General features: G+C 41.3%; 1 protein-coding gene across 1 annotated transcript in view; it reads left to right on the forward strand.

Annotated features, from left to right (window-relative positions):
- The first annotated feature begins 1,579 nt into the window (after positions 1-1,579).
- Positions 1,580-23,539, forward strand: part of LOC140488193 (cytosolic arginine sensor for mTORC1 subunit 2-like) — a 62,988-nt gene continuing 41,028 nt past the window's right edge. Inside the window, exons 1-2 of the mRNA XM_072588085.1 lie at positions 1,580-2,284; positions 14,516-14,586. Coding sequence (XP_072444186.1) covers positions 2,172-2,284; positions 14,516-14,586 — 184 coding nt within the window. The 5' untranslated portion in view covers positions 1,580-2,171. The remainder of the gene's footprint in view (positions 2,285-14,515; positions 14,587-23,539) is intronic.

Raw genomic sequence — 23,539 nt, forward strand, 5'->3', positions numbered from 1 at the left:
CTGCTGTTGATGGCGCATAGTGCCTAATGGTTGCCCAGTCTAGAGTTGTTAGAGCTATTTGAAGTCTGTCCTATTTAACACAGCAGAGGCTGGAAGAGCACAACATGCCAGGCAGCATCAGGAAGTGGAGAATTCCATGTTTCAGGTATAACTTCTTCAGGAAAATGAAACGTCGATTTCTCCACCTCCTGATGCTGCCTGGATTGCTGTGTTCTTCCAGCCTCTTGCTTGTCTACTTTGGGTTCCTGCATCTGCCATATTTTTTTGTCTCTATTTAACACAGTCGCAAACAACAGAATGGAGGGTGTCCTCAATGTGAAGAGGAGACTTTGCCTCCATAGGAACTGTGAAGTGGTCACTTCTATCCATACTGTCATGGACACACCTGCAACAGTTAGATTGGGATGAGGTCAAGTAAGATTTCCCTTTAATTGATTCCCTCACCCCTTGCTACACACCAAGTGAAGCATCTAAGTCCTTTAGGACTTGGCCAGCTCATTCAGTGATTCTTTTGAGCCATTCTTGGTGATGCTTATTGAAGTCCCCCACCAAGAAGTACATTCTGTGCCTTTGTTGCCTCAGTGCCTTCCTCCAAATGGTGGTTAACATGGAGGCATGTTAATTCTTCAATGGAGGAGGGAGGGGAAGAGAGTGAGGGGCAATAAGATGTGGAGCTAGAAAAAGCACAGCAGATCAAACAGCATCAGAAGAGCAAGAGAATCAATGTTTCGGGCAGGACTCTTGATCAGGACTGGTGAAGGGTCCTGCCTGAAACCCTGACACTCCTGCTTTTCTGATGCTGCATGACCTGCTGTGCTTTTTCTAGCTCCACAGTTTATCTACTCTGACTTTCCAGCATCTGTAGTCCTACATGGCAGGGGGTGCTATCTGGTCATCAACAGGAGATTTAAATGCCCATGTTTTACCTGATGCCACCAGACTTCATGAGATCTGGAATCAATGTTAAGGACTCCCAGATTTGGAGGTGATGGTGTTGGACTGGGGTGGACAAAGTTAAAAATCACACAACACCAGGTTATAGTTCAACAGGTTTATTTGGAAGCTACTAGCTTTTGAGGCAGCACCTTGAAAGCTAATGCCTCCAAATAAACTTGTTGGACTATAACCTGGTGTTGTGTGATTTTTAACAAGGACTCCCAGGGCAACTTCATCCATATTTTATGACAGAGTGGTGAGTTTGTTCTGCTGATGTGACATGGCATGCCCAGGGTTGGTGATGGTTGTGTCTTGTACACTGTACAGTATTTGGATTGGTAACCCTTAGTGGTGCCTGCAATCTGAAAATATGCCCAGAAATCCTGCAATTCTATCTCACTGTCCGAGACAACGATTGGCAGGCAAGAAACTTTCCTATGTACTGTAGGCACGTTTTGAATGCAATTTTTGACGTTGGCAAAACTGAGTCCTCAGGGAAAACAAAGTTGTCAACACCATTAGAATGATCTGTAAGTGCTGAGAAATATTAAAGGAGGAAAAGCGCATGTATGTTCGCTTGTAGGACCCATGTCATCCTCACAACTTAACTCGGTCCGCTTTCAGGTAGAAAAGACGGCGGGTTGATTTCCCAATGAGCTGAACTCCTTTCCAATCTGACAGAATCGAAGATATTCGGTTCTCTTCATCGCGTCGTGTGATTTTCAAAAGACCAAGGCAGTTGTGCGCCTTGATTTTCTCACTGCAAAACAAAGAGGAATGTTAGCGGGAGGGGCCTGTGAATATTCAAACAGAAGTCACCGTGGCACTGAAGTGTTGCCTGTTTAAATGTAAGAGGGAGGCAGGGCCCGGAACAGCGGGCCCTAATGTAACTGGGCTGGCAGTTAGCGTAGTGTTTCCTTCTCCGCTAACGACTTACTGCCTTCAGAGTGTATTGTACATTGACAAAGGCGATTCACTGAGCACCGCTGGATATTGTATTCGACTTGACAGTGTGTCGGGGGGGGAGAGAAACAAATACACACAGGCAGGGAAAAAGAACCAAAATAATAATGTGTGTGTGAGAGAGAGAGATAAAGGGAAAAAAATTGCATTTACGAGTGAGGGAGGGAAGGAGGGAGATTGAGGGAAAGGAAGAGAATAGGGAGGGAGCTGAGGACAGTGTGTGTCTCTCCGAGGGGGAGGCGGGGGGGTTAGGAAGGTATTATAAATAAAAGATGGACCTTCACATTTTGGAGCACCGGCTCAGGGTGACCAGCCTGAGTAAAGCCGGCCTGGAGCGGTACACCCACGGACTCATCAAACTCGTCTTCTTGCGGGACAAGACCAGGTAACGGCGCTCGGACACTGACCAACTCCTCCGGGGCATGTGTTAAAAACCAAACCAGCCCAACGGTCCGTTCTTCTGGAGGCTTGTTAGTCTTTTTAAGAATTCAGAAACTCTTTATTTCAATGTCTGATACTCAGTTTAAATGGAGAGTAGGAAACCAGCTGCGAACTGACCCTTTTTATTCTGTTAACTTTGAGATCATTAGTTTTCGGGAACTCTAGCCGTGGCTTTATGTATTGTGGCAGGCTGTTTTTACATTTCAAACACAAGGGCACAACTACTTCAACAGATTTGACAGTTTAAAGAAATTGAAAATGGGTGTTGTTAATCATTAGTTTATGTGCCCTGATTTAAACATCTTAAAGTAGACCTATCTGTCTTGTACAGTATTAAATAGTCTCATGGGCGTGTCAAGTAATGCTCATAAACTGCCGTGAGTTCTACAATCTCCCTTTTGTTAAACCTGAGTTTTGTTATTTTACTTGGCTTCATGAGCTTAGTCATCTTTTTGTTTTAATTCAAGCACACGGCAAGTTCTGGCAGTCAGTACAGCACATTTCCAGAAGGCCCTGGATTTTTGTGTGGCCTGTCCAGTTGTTAGATGATCTTAATTAGGTATTGGAATGGGATTTTGCAGTTCACCCCTGTGAACAGGGTGAAGGGAAGGGGTCGTTGGGGTCTTGTTTGTTTTTACAGTTGGTCAGAAACTCTTAAATATCAAGATGTTCAGCAGGGATATCATTGAGATTGGCTGTATTATGTCTGACAATGTAGATTTTACTGTCTTGTGGGGTAGAGGCAGTTTATATTTAATGCATGCAGCCAAAAAAAGACCAAAGATATCATCTAAGATGCTTGATTACTCAGCTTCTTCCCAATGGTGGAGAACCCCAGGTTTTAACATAGTTTCCTCTTTTAGTTTTATATGGAATTTACAGCACAGGAACTGTCTATTCCAATCAATTGGATTGTATTGAGGCTTATGCTGTACAAGAGCCACTTCCCACACTCCTTCATCTAACTGTATTCACATATCCTTCCCTTGCTTTCTCTCTCATTCTAACCACTAGCTGACCGAGGCTTCATTTAAGATTAATATTGTTTTTATGGTATTGCAGTAAGATGCACGTGCCAGGACATTTTGGAATAGTTCTGTTCCTCCCTTTTTTTTTCTTTGAAGGTAGTTGTGAGATCTTTTAAAACCACCTTGAGAAATGGGGGAGCAGGGCACTCACAATAATGTTACGTTTGTAAGGTGGATTAAGAATGCATAGATTGAAAACGCTGAAAAGCAATGCTACAACAATTTCAACCTGTCATCTTTAAGGCTTCCCGACTACACTTTTCAGTGGTGGTGAACCCTATGCTTTTAACACTGCCTACTGTACAGTACCCTTGTGGGTGAACTGATTTTTGTTTTAAACAGCATTTCAATATGTTCTCTACCCAAAGGCAAGTCTGACCCACAGCGTAATGATCTCCATCAAGGATCATGGGGTGGCACGATGGCTCAGTGGTTAGCACTGATGCCTCACAGTACCAGGGACCTGGGTTTGATTCCTGTCTGTGTGGAGCTTGCACATTCTCCCTGTGTGTGTGTGTGGGGGTTTGCTCCGGTTTCCTCCCACAATCCAAAAATGTGCAGGTCAGATGAATTGGCTGTGCTAAATTGCCCACAGTCGTTAGTCAGGGGTAAACATAGGGTAGGGTAGTAGGTGTGGGGGGGGGGGGGCGGGATTACTCTTCAGAGGGCTAATGTGGACTTGTTGAGCCAAATGGCCTGTTTCCATACTGTAGGGAATCGAATCGAATCTAATCTAATCCTAAGGATAGGGAAAGGAGGCAGATCCCAAATCCATGTCCACCATAACAGTATTGGAGTTTCATGCTGTTGTCACCAATCAGATCAACACCAGCTGTCCACACAACAAGCCCTCCAGGAGTATAGCTAGCTGCAACTTCATGTGTAAACATGTTGTGGCCTTTTCCTGTGTAGCCAGAGCACAGAAAATGGCCATTTTGGCCTATCCAGTCTGCACCATCCAGATGCAGACACCTAACCATTCTAACCCTATTTTCCAGCACTTGGGCTGTAACTTTGTGTGCCATGGGATTGCAAGTGCACGTCTAAATACTATTAAAATGTTATGAGAGTTTCTGCATCTCTGATCCTTGCAGGCAGTGAGTTACAGATTCTCACCACTACAGTCTGTCTAATCTCTATTCATAATTGAACATCTCTAGCCCAGGCAGCATCCTGGTAAATCTCCTCTGCATCCTCTCCAGTATAGTCAAATCTGTCCAATAATGTGGATTCCAGAACTACGCACAATACTCTAGCTGTGGTCGAACCAACATTTTTATATGGTTACAGCATAACCTCACTGTTCTTAAACCTGATGCTTTTCCATCTGTCCTGAAAATCTCCTGGACTGGTGTACATGCAGGGTCCCTCTGTTCATCTGTGGGAGCCAGGGTTGTCATGTTTTCCCTTATCTTATCAATAATTGCTCCACTCTCACCACCTGTCCTTGGGTGATGATAAACCCTGATCTACTTGTGCTGAACTATGGCAGCACCTTTCTTAGCCAATACATCTGGAATTGGGAATGAAGCCAGAGCTTGTGTCTCAGCAGCAGAATTGCCACCCACTGCTCACAAGACTTCTTCAGTAAACTAGAGAAGATCAAAAGATTTTTACTAATTCTACCTAGTGAGACCTCTTTTTGGTAATTCTATAATTCTTCTCTCTTCCTTTTAACAGTAGGACCATCTGTTTGATCTGTTTTGTCCCACCCATACCTCAATCAGGTAGGAACGAGGGACATGCAAGACTTTCACTGTTTCATTGGCTGTGGTGGGAAATAGATTTAAATTATGCTAAGTGAGCCCACCATCTTGGAGGAATACTTAGTGTGAATTGTGCCATCGTGATGCTCCTATGTGATCAGTGAACTACACATTTTTCAGCCAGCAGTGCTGGAAACTTGATGCATTGTACCTTTAATTGGAAGGGAGCCACTCTGTTGATTTAATAGTTGGCTTGTGAGCAAGTTGACTGTGTTTGTGGAATTGGATCAATATCTCTTCTGTTCCTAGACACCTGTTTGAAAGCTCCTAAACAAGACTGACTAGTATTGAAATTTAATCTCTTAGGATTGACTCTGGGATTGAAGGTTCCAACAGGTTGCTGAAGCAGCAGGAAAGTAAAATAATTGTTGCATGTAATGAGCTTTATAATGTAAATTTTGAAATTCAATCATTATAAAGAGAAATAATAAACAGTATGCAGAGTTTTCTAGACTAAGTGCTAAGTATGCTTTTTTTCCCATTTCTGGCTGTTCCCCAAAAGACTGGAGCAAAATGATGTTACCTAACAATAATACTGCCAAGCATTTCTGTGCAGACTGTTCGTTTGTTTGTTTTTGAGAGACTTTGAGTCTGTGTAATCCTCCTCTGGAGTAACAATACAGTCAAACAAATTATTATGAAATGTTTAATTTTAACATTTTACTGAATGGAGTCTTCTGAAATACACTGATCTTGAGTATGTACTTGGTGATTAAAATTCGTTTTTGAAACTTCTGCATTGAATTTAATTAATTTATTCATACACTCTCTCAATTTGTTACTCTTGACTCCATTATAATTGGCAAGAGTAATGAATAACACAAGTTTTTGTCAAGAACTTGTACGTTAAATCAGGCAATTGTTCTCAAATTTTAGTGCAGGTTTCAAGGTTTACATGAGTGCAATTAAATATGCCATGAAAGGGAAATTTGCAAATTTGACATTTCTAATGCCATACAGAATACTGTACTATCAAAGTTGCCATCTTTTGGATATGTATGTTAAACTGAAAGGCCCATCTGTCCTTTCTTAAGCCTGTAATTGATTCCATCGCTTGATCATCCATCCGGTTGCTGTTTGTGTAGCCTTGCTGTGTGCAAATTGACTGTTGTTTATCCTCAATAGTACCTACAATTCCAAAACGTAATTTACTGTCTGTATGTCACTGTGAAATATTTTCTAATCAACCTGTCCAGAGAAGTTGTTATACACAAGGTGGACTTGAACCTCGGCCTCATGAAATGTCCTACATAAATTTAAGTTTGTTTTTCCAGAGTCCTTTCTCTTTTAGTGTCTCTCTTAAATTCTGCAATCTATAATCCTAAAAAGTAGAAATGTTGTCTTCCTAATAAAATTAACATCATTTATGGAAATAAATCGTCATTCACCATTCTATTCAAAACCTTGTGTACTGCTTCATTTTCTGAGAGGCATTCAGTGTGAATTCGGGATATTTAGCATAGAGGATATCTGCAGACTCTTAAAGGTCTGTAGACCAAATGCATGCAACTGCTTTTGCTAAATGTTTTATTTGACCCATGGTATTTAATAGTCAACTTAGGCTTGGTGGTTTTAAATAGTAAATGATGCCATATAATACATTATTTGCATTGTAGCTCCTGTGAGATTTGAGGCAGTTGAATATATTTTGTTCCTAAGAATGCACAATGTAGATCAATAGGGAAAGAGTTAAGAGAACTCTTGGAGGTGGTGTATCATTTGAATAGGGAGGGAACTTAATATTTAAAGTCCTTTTTAAATTAGGAATGACACATAAACAGGAAATCTTCAGTGACATAGGAACATAGGGTTTAGGAGTGGGAGTAGGCAATTCATCCGTTTTGAGCTTGCTCAGTCAATTAACATGATCATGGCTGCCATCCTGGGCTCAACTCCACTTTCCTGCCTCCTCCCCAAACCCTTTTTCCTGCTCTTCATCAGAAAAATATCTATTTCTTTCTTTTTAGTTGTTAATTTGAGTCTGCCTCCACTGCACTCTGGGGCAGTGAATTCCACAGATTCAGTAAGAACTATTACAGAACTATTTGATAAAGTCCAGTTTTTGTTTTGATTCTAGCTGTTAAAGTTTTTAGCCACTAGTCTACTGGAACAAAAAAATATTGTTGGAAATGCTCCGCAGGTCTTGCAATATCTATCTGGGGAGAGAACGAATGTACATGTTTGAGAGCTGTGACCTTTTCACCAGAACTCAGACCTGAGACTTTTCCTCCCTCTCCATAGCTCCTGCCACATATGCTAAGTGTTTCCAGCATTTCCTGTTTTTATAGTACATTAAGTGGTATTTTAGTTTTACAACAGGCCAGCTAGGACAGTTTGTTCGTAGTTCTAGATATTACGTCTTGCTTATTAGCAATCAAGGTGTTGTTTATTCAAAATCATCTTGTTCTGGTCATTATATTTTGTAGGTGTGATCACCCAAGAACAGTATAGGGAATGGTATGGCAGATTATTGATTGTGTCAGTTTATGTGGTAATCATAGAAGCACTTATTGGTTTCAGCCGTACCCATTTTGTCCAAATGCATCTATTAGAAACTTTGCCAAATTCTTCCAATACCATTTTAAAGCTGTGATGAAGGTACTTTATGCAAATGATTCACAAGTATGTGTTACCAGCTACTTCCTTGGTCTATACTGGAACACGATTGCTTCAATGTTCATCTAATCATGGAGAGAAATGTGAAGGGTGATTGTGGTCAGTTTATTACCATTTCCAATATTTAAGTCATTTCATGTTTTATGTTTCTTTTGAAGCACTTTGGAACATTTTATTATGTTAAAGCTTTTATTTATAATATGCCTATTTTTGAGGCAAATATGCTTACATTAGTGCCATAGCTTAGGTATCTACATGACCTAACTCCATAATTCTCCTCCCTTTAACTAGCTTCATGTGTAATTTGAAGTAATGGATGTGATAGGCTAAATATTACATCAGCATGGCACCCAGTACCTTGGGGTCAGGCCTGTTTATGGCTGGCATAAATATATTCCAGAGTTGCATAAGAAATCTACCAAGTCACATCTCCCTGCAAACTAGCAGAAATACTCAATTACCTATGATACTCAAGTGTTTTTGTTAATGAGTTCCTATATGTTCACTATTATTTCTGAACATTGCATATAGAGAAAGCAGTTTTACATTTTTAAGCTTACTCAACTGGATTCCATTGTGATCGTACAGGGATTGCCTGGGATAAAATCTTTAGTTGGTTAAACAAGTTTTGTAGAAGATCTATCTATCATGAATAGAACACTTTGTTACGTTATCTTTCCTTTAACAATTTCTGGTTAGATGTGATGCAGCTGCTCTTGGTAGTTATCAGATAACATTTCAGTCGCAGGAGTAGCAGGTACTGATCCAAGCTTCTCTGTCGGCTGTGAAGTGTTCGTATTTACCATTGTTCTCGCAGCTGCCCACAAAGATGTAACGATTTCTGTGGTATGGGTTTCCTCTTTCCTGATGCGTGTTTGAATTTAGTGCCAAGACTAGGGGATCTCTGGATCCAGCGTCAGGTTGGCCAGGGATCATATTGAAACACTTTCATAGGCAAGAAACCAGGGAGTAAACTACATCTTTGCATTTAAATAAATCTGGGTGAAATTGGCACCTGAATGTGGGTTTAAGATAGATGTGTATTGAATTACCATAATTATTACAATTTTATATTTTACTACATTTTTTATTCTATTAGGCAAATTTTGGCTTCCAATACTAAATTTTTTTTTATGGCATGCAACATTTGTCCCGTAGTGATCATAAACTCACCACCCCATTAAAATCCCAGTGACCAATCATCCAATAAAGCAAATATTTTCAGGGATTTTTTTTGTTTACAGTAAGCCTTGTATTGTAAGGAGGTGCGTTCTTACTCATTTAGGGATTTCTAATTGATTACAGACTACGGTTTTCCACAGTGCATCCTTTCACAAAACCTTAGTGATTTGACAGTATCTCCGGACTTTCATAATAAAAGGACATCCACCTGAAACATTTAATATTCATTCTGCACAGGTGCTGCCTGAGCTGCTGCATTTTTCCAGCACTTCCAGTTTTTATTCTGATTTCCAATAGCTGCAATGTTTTACAATGTAATTTTTAATAAAAACTCTGGGTGTGGCAAGATCTGTAACTTCTTCAGTAATAAATTTGCTATATTGGGGTTCTACCTTCAATGTCAATCTGCCATGAGTGCCTAAGGAAAAAAGGGAGGCTATCAAATATGAAGATAAGTCATACAAAGTGGCCAAGATCAGTAGGAAACTAGAAGATTGGGACTGATTTAAAGGTAAATAGAAAGCCACAAAAAGAGCTGTAAAGAAAAGTAAGATACATTTATGAGAAATAACTAGCTCAAATTTAAAGACAGATAGCAAGTTTCTATAAAAATATAAAACTAGTGGCTAAAGTAAACGTTCATCCTTTAGAGGATGAGAAGGGGTATTTGGTAATGGATATGAGGAAATGTGCGAGGCATTGAATAAATATTTTGTGTCGGTCCTCACGGAGGAGGACATGAATAACGTGCCAGTAGTTGACAAAGAGACAAAGGTAGGTGAGGACCTGGAAACAATTGCTATCATGAAAGAGATAGTGTTGGGCAAACTAATGGAGCTAAGGGTAGACCAGTCTCTTGACCCTAACGGAATGCATCTGAGTGCTAAAAGAGTTTGCAGGAGAAATAGCAAACGTGTTTATGGTAATTTTCCAAAATTCACTGTACTCTGGGACAGTTCTAGCAGACTGGAAAGTAGCAAATGTGATGCCACTGTTTGAAAAGTGAGGTAGACAAAAGATGGGGAATTATAGACCAGGTAGCTTAACTTCTATAGTGGGGAAAATGCTTGGAGTCTAATTTCAAAGAAGAAATAGCAATGTATCTAGGTAGAAATTCTCCCTGTTGGGGGGAGACAGCATGGGTTTGTGAAGGGCAGGTCATGCTTAACTAATTTTTTTGGAATTCTGTGAAGACATTATGAACACTGGACAATGGGAGCCCAGTAAATGTGGGGTATCTAGATTTCCAAAAATCATTTGACAAGGTGTGGCACAAAAGGCTGCTGCATAAGATAGAGGTGCAAGGTGTTGCGGGCAATGTATTGGCATGGATAGAGGATTGGTTCACCAACAGGAAGCAGACAGTGAGAATACATTAGCTAGTCTGGTTGGCAATCAGTGACCACAGATGTGTCTCAGGGATCAGTGTTGGAACCGTAGTTATTCACAATCTACATAGATGATTTGGAGTTGGGGAAACCACATAGTGTGTCAAAGTTTGCAGATGACACTAAGATGAGTGGTAGAGCAAAGTGTGCAGAGGACTGTGAAACTTTGCAAAGGGACATAGTTTAAGTGAGTGGGCAAAGGTTTGGCAGATGGAATACAATGTTAATAAATGTGAAGTCATCCATTTTGGTAGGAATAATAGTAAAAAGGACTATTACTTGAATGGTAAGAAATTGCAGCATACTGTTGTGCAGAGGGACCTGAGTGTCCTTGTGCACAAATCACAGAAGGTTGTTCTGCAGGTGCAACATTTAATTAAGAAGGCTGATGGAATCTTGTCTTTCATTGCTAAAGGGATTGATTTTAAAAGCAAGGAGGTTATGTTGTAGCTGTATAGGGTGCTGGTGAGGCCACACTTGAGTACTGTGTGCAGTTTTGGTCTCTTTACTTGAGAAAGGATGTACTGGTGGTAGAAGTGGTGCAGAGGAGGTTCACTAGATTGATTCCGGAGTTGAGGGGGTTGGCTTATGAGGAGAGATTGAGTAGACTGGGATTATATTCAATGGAATTTAGAATGAGGGGGAATCTTATAGAAACATTATAAAAATTATGAAGGCAATGGATAAGTGAGGATGTTCCCATTGGCGGGTGAAACTAGACAGGAGGACATGACCTCGAAATTAGAGGGAGCAGATTTAAGACTGAATTAAGAAGGAACTTCTTCATCCAGAGAGTTGTGAATCTATGGAATTTCCTGCCCAGTGAAATGGTTGAGGCTTCCACAGTACATCTTTTTAAAGCTAAGATAATGCTGTGAACAGTAAAGAAATCAAGGGTTATAGTGAGTGGGTGGGTAAGTGGAGCAGAAATCACAAAAAGATCAGCCATGATCTTATTGGATGGCGGAGTGGGCTTAAAGGGCCAGATGGCCTACTCTACCTAGTTCTAATGTCAATTATTCAAATTTATATAGCACCTTTTAAACGTTGTAAAGACTCCCAAACCACCTAAGAGTCTAATCAGGAACTTATCATCACCATTCCTAATGTCGTCTCCTTTTTCATTTAACGTCAAAAAACCTGGGCAAGAAGATGCATTTTCATGGAGGGTGAATTGGAATGTTTTGAGGGTATACTGGAGCCTACGGCCTCCACAGTTGATGAGGCAAAAGAAGTGAAGCTTGCATAAGAAGCTGGAATTGGAAGAATGTGATAATCTTGGAAAGTTGGAAGTGGCTGCATAAGTATCTGAGAAACCTGGCATAGTTAAGGGAGGTGCAACACCATGGAGGAATTTGAATGAGAGGGTGTAAAATCACAATGTTAGTATTTGGGAGTCATAGAGACATACAATATGGAAACAGACCCTTCGGTCCAACTCGTCCATTCTGACCAGATATCCTAAACTAATCTAGTCCCATTGCCAGCACTTGGCCTGTATCCCTCTAAACCCTTCCTATTCACATACCAATCCAAATGCTTTTTAAATGTTGTGATTGTACTAGACTCCACCTCTTGCAGCTCATTCCATACACTCACCACCCTGTGCATGAAAAAGCCGCACCTTAGGTCTCTTTTATAGCTTTCCCCTCTTCCTGAACCTGTGCCCTTAAGTTCTGGACACCCCCGCCCCAGGGAAAAGGCCATGCCTATTTATCCTATCCATGCCTCTCATGATTTTATAAACCTCAATAAAGTCATCCCTCAGCCTCCAATGCTCCAGGGAAAACAGCCCCAGCCTATTCAGCCTTCCCTGTAGCTCAAACCCTCCAACTCTAGCAACATCTTGTAGATTTTTTTTTGTGAACTCTTTCAAGTTTCACAACATTATTCCGATAGGAGGGAGACCAGAATTGCACACACTATTCCAAAAGTGGCCTAAGCAAAGTCCTGTACAGCTGCAACATGACTTCCTGACTCCTATATTCAGTGCTCTGTCCAATAAAGGCAAGCATACTAAACACCACCTTCACTATCCTATTTACCTATGACTCCACTTTGAAGGAGCTATGAACCTTCACTCGAAGGTCTCTTTGTTCAGAACACTCCCTAGGACTTTACCATTAAGAGTGAGTCCTGCTAAGATTTGCCATTCCAAGATACAGCACCTCACGTTTTCTCTAAATTAAACTCCATCTGCCACTCAGCCCATTGGCCCATCAGAATCAAGATCCTGCTCTACTTGCAGGAAACCTCCTTTCGTCCTCATCAATCCTCTTTGTTACTTCTTCAAAAAACTCAATCAAATTTGTGAAACATGATTTCCTATGCACAAAGCAATGCTGACTAACCCTGGCTCACTGGTCTGTTGTTTCCTGGCTTGTCCTTGCCACCTTTCTTTAAATAATAGCACCACATTAGCCAACCTCCAGTCTTCTGGCACCTCATCTGTGACTATCGATGATCAAATATCACAGCAAGGGGCCCAGCAATCGCTTCCCACAGAGTAGTTGGGTATACCTGATGAGAATTTATCGACTTTTGTGTTTTAAGACATCCAGCACCACCTCTGTAATATTTTCCAAGATGTCACCATCTATTTCCCTACATTCTATATCTACCATGTCCTTCTCAGTAAACGCTGACACAAGATACTCATTTATAATCTCCCTCAACTTCTGCGGTTCCACATATAGGCTGTCTTGCTGATATTTGAGGGGCCCTATTTTCTCCCTAGTTACCTTTTTTGTCCTTTAATATATTTATAAAATCCCTTTTGGATTCTCCTTAAGCTCTATTTGCCAGAGCTATCTCATGTCCCCATTTTGCCCTCATGATTTCCCTCTTAAGTATACTCCTACTGCCTTTTATACTCTTCTAAGGATTCACACTATCTCTCCTGTCAGTACCTGACATAACCTTCCTTCTGTTTCTTAACCAGCCCCTCAATTTCTCTAGTCATCTCCAGCATTCCTTACATCTACCAGCCTTGCCTTTAATGGACACTCATTGTAAGTTAGTGAGAACAGGAAAAATGACTGACTGGTTCATCACAAGTTTGATATGTGCAGAAGAGTTTGGATGTGCTCAAACCTTTAAAGGGTGGAGGTTGGTTCAGTGGCCAGCAGAGCTTAGAATACTGCATCTGAATTTTACAAAAGCATGCATGGGTTGAGGATTGTGTTGCAGAGATTGAATGTTAGATTTGTCACTTTTATAAAGGGTAATATTACCTATTTAAACCAAAAGTTTTTTTTAATGCAAGTACCCTGATAGTAGAATTAATAAAAACATTCATTGTAGTGAATCCTGTGTCTGATCTTTTACATCAGTTTACAGTTTTTAGTCTATAAGGCTACAGTCAAAGGTGACTTTTTTTGCAGTTAGCTTAAGAAATGTTGCGATAGGTTCTAAACTGGGGTAATTTCACATAGAAACAAACATTTGGCAAGAATAGTATAAATTTGTGCTGCACCAATTTTAAGAATTTCTTTAAGTTCAATTTTGTGTTCATAGTTTTGTTAGTGACATGCACCTGCTACATTTTCACTGGTCTTTTTGTGCAGGCTTCAGAATTATTGCCCATTTGAGGGATGAAAGCAAGTGGTTTGTAATATGGTTTCTTGTTAAACTCTCATCTAAGAATATTATGACAATATTGTGATTGGTTAATGATGGGGATTATTATACACATGAGCTCACATTAGAACTTTGATTTAGATTAGATTCAGCCCAACAAGTCCATACTGACCCGCCGAAGCGCAACCCACCCAGATCCATTCCCCTACATTTACCCCTTCACCTAACACGAGGGGCAATTTAGCATGGCCAATTCACCTAACCTGCACATTTTTGGACTGTGGGAGGAAACCAGAGCAAACCCAGGGAGACCCTGGGAGAATTGAACCCGGGTCTCTGGCGCTGTGAGGCAGCAGTGCTAACCACTGTGCAGCCCTGCTGGTGTATTTTACAGAATGGTAATGTTTCTATATGAGAGACACAAACTCATTAAAATAAAACACTGACTGAAATGGTTTCCTACTGTCTAAGCATTCTTGGTGCTGATTGAATTGAAAATTGAAATGAACATCTGTGACCATGCTTTTCCTTTTCCTCTTCTTTTCAGCTGGGATGTATTCTGAACTGTCTTGCTTACATTGCATTGTACTAATGTTCCTATCTTTTGCTTCAACAGGTGTAAGTTTTTCAGCCTGACCGAAATGCCTGATGACTACACGTTAGTGTTAGATGAGGAGGGATTTAAAGGTACCTTAACCTCAAAAATATGCACCTCTCTTTCTGAAATGTTTATCTTCAGTTCACTACCTCAATTGAAATGCTATACCATCCCTGTAGTAGAGTTTCCTACTGATGGTATAACAGTTTAAGTACTAAATAATGGTGAATTTCATTTTTATTTTGAGCAATGTTTATAAGTTTAGCTCCTTGGCATGACCTTAATAAGCTTAATATCCTAAATACCTGTTTAATTTTCCCATGGTGGACATTTATGTGCTGTCCTATCTCCTGTTTTAACTCATTTGTGAACGTATTTTAAATAGATGGCTAAATGTTTCCATGGTAGTCAGTGTCTGAATGAAACAAATTTTAAATTGGCATATCTCCTTTAGTACAGTGTCAAGGATTCTTTTAATACTTGTTTTGAAATGTATTGAATGTTCTTTGTGATGTCCAATATGATTGTTAATTTCAAAGGCCCCTGTTGGCATTAAAATGAATGATCAATGAAACTACGTTTTGATGTTGGTTAAGGACCATTAAGTATAACCCACTCCCACTTCTTCAGAGTGCTGTGGGATCTTCATGTTTCTAGAATGATCAGAAGAGGTTTCTGTGCCATCTTGTAAGAAAGATGGCACTCAAACAATGAAGCAGTCTGTAGTAATGTACTGAATTGTTCACTGGATGTACTGGAGTCCTAACATTAGACGTAAACCTATATACTTTCTACTGAGGTGTGGGTGATGCCACTGAACTAAACTGATACTGTGTATAAAGTAGATTTCTACAACATGCTGCTTGTACTTAGGTCTCTGAAACATCAGCACGGTGGCACAGTGGTTAGCACTGCTGCCTCACAGCGCCAGAGACCCGGGTTCAATTCCCGCCTCATGCGACCGACTGTGTGGAGTTTGCACATTCTCCCCGTGTCTGCGTGGGTTTCCTCCGGGTGCTCCGGTTTCCTCCCACAGTCCAAAGATGTGCAGGTCAGGTGAATTGGCCATGCTAAATTGCCCGTAGTGTTAGGTAAGGGGTAGATGTAGATGTAGATTAGGGGTATGGGTGGGTTACGCTTCGGCGGGGCGGTGTGGACTTGTTGGGCCGAAGGGCCTGTTTCCACACTGTAAGTAATCTAATCTAATCTAATCTAATCATTTTGTTCAAGTATTTAACATACTGATGGGTTTCTAAGGGAATTCCCTGTCCGAGATCTAACTTGAGCTTGATGGTTTAAATGTCTTTGATTATATGCCCTGATGATTCTGAGAGTCTGACACGTTAATTGTTAGAGATTGAAGTTTAAAAATAGAGAGCAGGGTATTGGTGAGGCAGTATCTGGTGAATTGTGTATAGTTTTGGTTCTTTGTATTTATGAAATGGTATGCTCCAATACCAATATATCCTAAGACACTTATTAGGTTAATTACTGGAATAAAAAGGTTAACTTATCAAGAATGGTTATGGCAGGTTAGTTTTTTTTTAATTGCTTAGAGTCTCGAAGAATGAGGATTCTGAGTGGGCTTGAGTGTAAATGTTAAGAAGATGCTTCCACTAGTGGGGGAGTTTTGAACTGGGGACATAGTAACAGTAACAGAATATGATGACATTTGTTTAAAGCTGATTCATGAAAGAATTTCATGTCTGCGGATAGTGAGTGTCTAGAATTCTCTATTCTATAGAGTTGTGGAGATAGGTAACTAAATTAAAGAGAAAATCAATTTTAAAGAGAAAATTTTGGAGTATGGAGGAGTTGAGGATCAGCCATGACTTTTCAGGATGGCAGGGCAGACTTTAGGAGCTGACTGTCCTACTCTTTCTATTTCTTATGTTCCTATTCCAGCAGATTTGCAATGTCAGAATGGTAGTCTCCTGGGAATTGATTGTGACTTCAAGTCTCCTTTTGATTTTAGACTAACTTGATAAAGCAAATGGTAACTCAACTGAAGAAAAATGTTAAACCTGATGAACCTCTTATCTCAAGAGGGTTGGAATATAAAAGCAGAGATGTACTACTAAGACTTTATAAAGCTCTGGTTAGGCCCCATTTGGAGTACTGTGTCCAGTTTTGGTCCCCACACCTCAGGAAGGACATACTAGCACTGGAACGTGTCCAGCGGAGATTCACACGGATGATCCCTGGAATGACAGGTCTAGCATATGAGGAACGGCTGAGGATACTGGGATTGTATTCGTTGAGGTTTAGAAGATTAAGGGGAGATCTAATAGAGACGTACAAAATAATACATGGCTTGGAAAAGGTGGATGCTAGGAAATTGTTTCTGTTAGACGAGGAGACTAGGACCCCTGGACACAGCCTTAGAATTAGAGGGGGTCATTTCAGAACAGAAATGCGGAGACATTTCTTCAGCCAGAGAGTGGTGGGCCTGTGGAATTCATTGCCACGGAGTGCAGTGGAAGCCGGGACGCTAAATGTCTTCAAGGCCGAGATTGATAGGTTCTTGTTGTCTAGAGGAATTAAGGGCTACGGGGAGAACGCTGGTAAGTGGAGCTGAAATGCGCATCAGCCATGATTGAATGGCGGAGTGGACTCGATGGGCCGAATGGCCTTACTTCCACTCCTATGTCTTATGGTCTTATGGTCTAAATACTGCCAGCGAACCCTGAAGTCATCTTATTTAATTGCTCATAGTGCCATCAATACTAGTGACTTGAACTTACCACTCCTGACTTTAATGAAAATTTGTGACAAGTTGTTGCAGAATGGGAACATGTTGGGGAGAGTGCAATCTGAGGCATGTGAGCATATCCACATTTAGAAAATATGTCCTGCATGCTCCCTTTTCTCCCATACCTGAACACATGTCTCGTGCTGTAATTTGGGAAATTCTGCACTAGCTGTTGCTCTGATTAATTTAAAAAATCCTGAAGTCTGCAGCACTCTGTCAGAGAGGTCTGGACAAGAAGTCTGAAGATATCATTTTCGTCATTTGGGTTGAAAAATCACTGAGCAGTATAAAGACTTAACCAGGAAGTATTAGTGACAATGTCGAGCACAAAATGTAAATTAAAGGTGGAATTCAATTAAGAGATTACATTTTTTAAAAAATGTAATCTCAAACTGTAATTTAGTTTCTGAAAGAGAACTGTACTTGTAAAAGTTGTTTTGTTTTTGGTGCTGGAAAGGTTTTAATAATTAAGATTTCAAAATTTGAGCTGAAAGAAAAATAATTGTAAATTTGAAAGAGTCTTTAACTATTCTTGTCAAGAGTGGGGAGTAGCCACTTAATGATCCTGACTTATGTTGCATTGCACGCATTTGAATCCAGATACTCGGCAAGACACCAGTATAGTGAAGCTTGAGTGTGCTAGGCAACTGACAAAGTGCCTTTCTGATTTTGTGTTGCCAGAAGTTAGCTTAATTCTCAATAATAGTGAGTACTAGGGCCTTCCCATTAATTTTACCACACAATTCAGGCTCATGTCATTCTGTTGCATGCAATTACTTTTTTTTGGTCCATGTGAACTATTTTCATTCTGTTCATGATGTAGGGAGATTTGAAAGTTGACTGCAACATTGATCCTTCTTAAAAATACAATGCACTGTGTGAATGATTCCAGATGAAGTACAATAACTGGTAAAGAGCCCTGTTGTTGAATGATTCATCAGGAAAATTTGAGTAGAGATTTGTTGCCAGGTGGCTGAGATTCTGATCTCTTAAACTATCAGTTAGGATAGTGCAAATGTCATTGATCATTAGAGTGAAAAGTAATTTCTTTGTACAGTCTCATCATACTGAGGCATTCATTTTATTAACTGGACTCCACCAAAGTGTCTCTAATGAGTCACATGGGAATCTGCCTGAGGTGCCTGTGCTGCAACTTTGTCAAGTCCAAATGCAATGATTAGTCCAATTACTTCAACCTGTTGGTTCTTTGTTGAATTACAAATGAAAAAGTTGCGGCTGGAGTAGCGGCTGTCGTCAGGGAGCCGTTGCTCAGGAATCCGCACCTCTGTACTCGCGGGTTCGAGTGGCTGTCGGAGGGGAGGGCCGTGGCGGCGAGGGCGACCAGGGTCGGGGACGTACTGGGTGCCGGGGGCCTGGGCTGGACGCTGCCACAGGACATAGCGAGCAGGGCAGCGGTAGACGTCCGGTACGTGGCCACCGCCATCCGACGCCTTAAAACGGCGGTGCTCGGACCCGACGTAGTGCACTGGTTGGAGGACGCTCAGGTGTGTGGTGGGATCCCGTCCGCGCTCACCCCAGCCCGGACGGAATTTCACATTGGCCCCAGGGTCCCGTACTTCCCGCGGGAGCCTGTGCCCCACAACCTGAGCCGCTTCCGGAATTTTAATTTTGTCCCTTTCAGGGACATAAAAAGGAAGGCCCTGTATCGACTGCTGCTGCACACTGTCCACCTCTTCTCCCTCATCCACCGTCCGGACACGCCTTGGCGTGCCCATTTGCCACCGGGCGGTGGGGATCCCCAGTGGAGGGCTCTCTACGCGGGAGTCCTCCCCCTTTCTCTCGGAGATCTGGGGTGGAGGGTGCTGCACGCAGCAGTCCCCTGCAACCGCAGATTGCGGTGGTTCACGGACTCCCAGCCCAACTGCTTGTTCTGTGGCGCTGTGGAGTCCGTGGACCATGTATATATTGGGTGTGGGCGTTTGCACTCCCTTTTTGATTTTCTCAAAAACCTTCTCCTCTGTTTCTGGCTGCACTTCAGTCCCACGCTCCTGATCTTCGGGCACCCGGTACAGAGAAGGGAGGGCAGGTCCGAGGACCTCCTCGTGGGTCTGCTCCTGGGCCTGGCCAAACTGGCCATCAACAGGTCCAGGCAGAGGGCCGTGGAGGGGGTCGTTAGGGCCGGCCGACTGCTTGCCCCTCTTCCGGGGTTACGTTAGAGCCCGGGTGTCCTTGGAGAAGGAGCACGCGGTGTCCACCAACACCCTGGAGTTGTTCAGGGAGAGGTGGGCGCCGCATGGAGTGGAGTGTATTATTTCCCCGTCCAACTCTATTTTGATTTAGTCCTTATCCTCCCCTCCACTGTTTTGCTCACACAGCATTGCCCTTTGATGTGAAGGGCAGTGCTTGTCACTAGCCACTTGGGTGCTTTTCCTATCTTTCTGGTGGTGGAAATTGAATAAAGATTCGTGCACTTTGTGTCCTTCACTGTGTTTTACACCTGCACGCACACACCGTGGGTGCTGGGGTAAAATAAGCACTACTGCAGTTAGGCGGTAGTGTGGGGGTTTAAAAAAAACTTAAAAAGAAAAAAAAATAAACAAAGAAAAAGTTTACTTGATGTGAAGGGCAGTGCTTGTCACTGGTCACTCGGGTATTTTCCTATCTTCCTGGTGGCAGAAATTGAATAAGGATTCGTGCACTTTGTGTCTTTCACTGTGTCTCACACCTGCGCGCGCACACGTGCGTGCACTCACACAGACACACACACACCATGGGTGCTGGGGAAAAACAAGCACTATCGCATTTAGGCGGTAGTGTGGGGGAAAAAAAAGTTTACTCCCAGCTGTTTCTTCCATGTGCTTTTTGTGTAATTTGTTTGCAAGTTTCTCATAGACTTTCATGTAGACTTCTTTAAAGATGTGTTAAGTTACGGAGACAATGACTAATGATAATGTCACTAGGCCTGTCATTCAGATGACCAGACCAGTGCCCTTCGATATAGTTTCAAATCCTATAACTTTCAATTCCAGCTGGTAAAGTCTGGAATTGAAAGTTAGTCTCTCTAATGATGACCATTAAAACTTTGCTGATTTGTTGCAAAAAAAACCCCACCTGATTCAATAATTTCCATTTTGGAAATCTGCCATCCAATCCAGAATCTGGTTTCCAGCATCTGCAGTCATTGTTTTTACATCCTTACCTGGTCTGGCCTACCTGTGACTCCAGAGCCCCAATGGTGTGGCTGGCTCTTAACTGCTCTTTAACTTGGCCTAACAAGCCCCTCATTCAAGGCAATTTGCGTTTGACAACAACGGTCAGACAAATTGACCAATTCCCTGAAATGTTGACACTTGTAGTGCAAGAACGTTTGCAGTCTACCTGCAGATTACATGCAGCATTCTATTCCTTATGTTTGAAACCTATTGAAATAACATTAAAACCTGCAGGTTTTTAATCTAAACTTTCAATGATATAAACATTCTGGTTCATTTCCAGGGAAGCTTGACCTTTTGAAAATATAGATCATTTTATCACATTATGATCCATCCGGGTTATAACAACACCGTCTTGTATTGCGTAAGAGTTTATTCTAGATTAAAATATGTGCTTCCAAACATTCTAATCTGTCAACCATTGTTGTATTAAAATACAAGGTTAGGGGTCAAATGGAATGAAGCTGTGTTGAGGATGTGGAGAGGGGTTATGATAATGTGGTATTTGGAGGAGCAACTTGGTCATCAAGCTTGTTTTGAAGGAGGTCAGAGAGCAACCTGAAGAGAATTTCTGGTCTTATGGTCAAGACAGCTAGAGGCACAGTTCACACTGTTAGGACAAAGAGGATCGGGGATGCCAAGAGCACAGTACTTAAAGAGCACAATAAAGACCGTACTTAAGACAAGGTTTTCAGTCTGGTCAGTTTCAGAAGGAACATATGTCTAATAGCAGTGCTGATTTTTGAGAGCTTGTTGTGCACTGATTTGTTAGCCAATGCCAATATCTTGGATACCTGAAACACTGACTGTTGGCAAGAAATACAGTTCACCTCTCTTCCCATGGTATCCAAGAAGGATTGGAAGGCTATGACTGTACACTCATAACCTCCACCCTTCCCTCCATTCTCAGGTGCAGTTTATCTGACTCTGGTGACTCATCAACCCTATGTATAGCCAACCTTATTTTACTTGTAAACATAATGAATACTTCATAAATGTTTTGCCCTACAATTTCTCAACTGCTTTTTGTAATGACTTTGACTATATCTTTGGCCAAGAACCTCTGCCTTCTGCTTCCAAGAATATAGTCTTTCTGGTTCCCAGTCAGCCCCAGCCATTTTCCTTTCCACCCTTTCATTTACATGTGTATAAAACATTTTGATTTTCTGTTTATCTGCCATTCTCTTATGCTCTTTTTTTTTTTGCTTCGCTTATATCCCTTTCCCGTTCCCATTTGTATTCCTCTGTTCCCCTTCCAGATTCTTTTCAGACAATTCAAGTTTCTTCTTTTTGTGGGCAGTGGGCATCACTGGCAAAGCAAACAATTGTTGCCCTTTCCTAATGAACCTTGTTGGGCCTTCATAGAGGGCAGTTAAGATTCAACCACTCCGCTGGAGGTTGAAATCACGTAGATTCGATCAAACCAAATAAGAATGGTAGTATTATTCCCTAAAGGACAAAAGTGAACCAGATGGATCTTCACACAATTGGTGATGTTCGGTTTAAATGAGACTGGATTTCAGTTCCAGATTTTTAAAAATTAAATACCACCAGTTACCATGATTGGATATGCATCTATCCCCCTGGAATACTAGCTTGAGCCTCTGGATTACTAGATCAGTGTAAATACTACTTTGCCAGTGCCTCACTAGTTCATAGCTTTTACATCTCTCTGATTTCCCTACAAGTCTGCCCTTTAATATATTTTCCATCGGTTAATGGCCTATTGTATCGTCTCAAGAGTGTAATATTACCTTTTTTATTGTTTAACTTTAACCAAATAGGTACTGTCCCAGATCCCCTTAAGCCATTCTATCCTCCAATAGTGAAATATTTCATACTCTCCTTTTTTGTTTCTTTCCTTGCTATTTTTGCTGAACTATTGTAGCCAGGAGTATTTACTTCACAGTCCTGTATGTTCCAGAGGCAAAAGTGAGGACTGCAGATGCTGGAGATTAGAGTGTGGTGCTGGAAAAGCACAGCAGGTCAGGCCAGGAAGGGCTTTTGCCTGAAACATCGTTTTTTTTTGTCCCCTGCTCTTTGGATGCTGCCTGACCTGCTATGCTTTTCCAGCACCACACTTTCATCCCTATATGTTATAAAGCCATGTTTCCTATTGCCAGACATTTGTTAGATAAGGTTGGTGAGCATTTAGCCAATCTGTGCACTTGCATACCTCTGCTAGAAATTTAATTTGGGATCATTGCACTTCTTGGTCTGATCTCTCAATTCTTTCCTGTGTATTGATTTTTGTTTTAAAACTTACTGTGGTCTATTAGTGTTACTATTAATGTTTTCACTAGTACTTGTCTATCTGAGCTTTGTGCACCTCAATTTTCCTTTTGTAATGCTTTATTCTGCTTCTCCTATCTTGCTGAGTTAGATTAAATTTTCCCAATAACATCTGCCAATGTGGTTATCCATTCCATGGGACTGAAGAAGCCTGCCGTGCATCTGTTTGTCAGACTGGCTAAAGTTTACAGCACTAAGTTTAGACATTTACCATCTGATCAATAGTCTTCACTTTTCTTAGATATTACTTGCCCTGATATTACTTAGTGTGTACTGTCATTGTACTGCTCTGCTACTCAACATCCTAATTCCTATGGGAATTTGATTGTTATTTCACTGCAATAGCCACCACCTTTTATCCTTTCTAGTCACTCTGCTGTTCTGTCCCTGAACCTCTTCAGGCTTTCTGACCTTGTTAAAGAATGAAATTACTTACTTTCCTTCTGAACTCCTCCTGTGTACTCCAATGATGTCAATGTTTATAGAATTACAGAAGTGCTTTGCTGTAGAAAGAGACCATTTGGCCAACCAAGTCTGCACTGCTCTCTGACTGACCATCATGACTCTGCCATTCTCCTGCCTTTCCCATACCCTTGCAGGTTGTTGCTACTTAAATAATCATTATTTAATACCCTCCTTGAAGGTCTCAATCGAACCTGCCTCCTCCACACTTGCAGGCAGTACAACTCTGACCTGAACCACTCGTGTGAATCTTTTTTTCTTGGTCTCTCATCACATGTGCTTCCTTTGCAAATCACCTTTAATTTTGTGTGCTATCTTGATCCTTTTGAGTGGGAACAGTCTCTCTTATCTATTGTGTTTAGC

The sequence above is a fragment of the Chiloscyllium punctatum genome, chromosome 17, assembly GCF_047496795.1.
Source record: "Chiloscyllium punctatum isolate Juve2018m chromosome 17, sChiPun1.3, whole genome shotgun sequence".
In the NCBI taxonomy this organism is placed as follows: domain Eukaryota; kingdom Metazoa; phylum Chordata; class Chondrichthyes; order Orectolobiformes; family Hemiscylliidae; genus Chiloscyllium; species Chiloscyllium punctatum.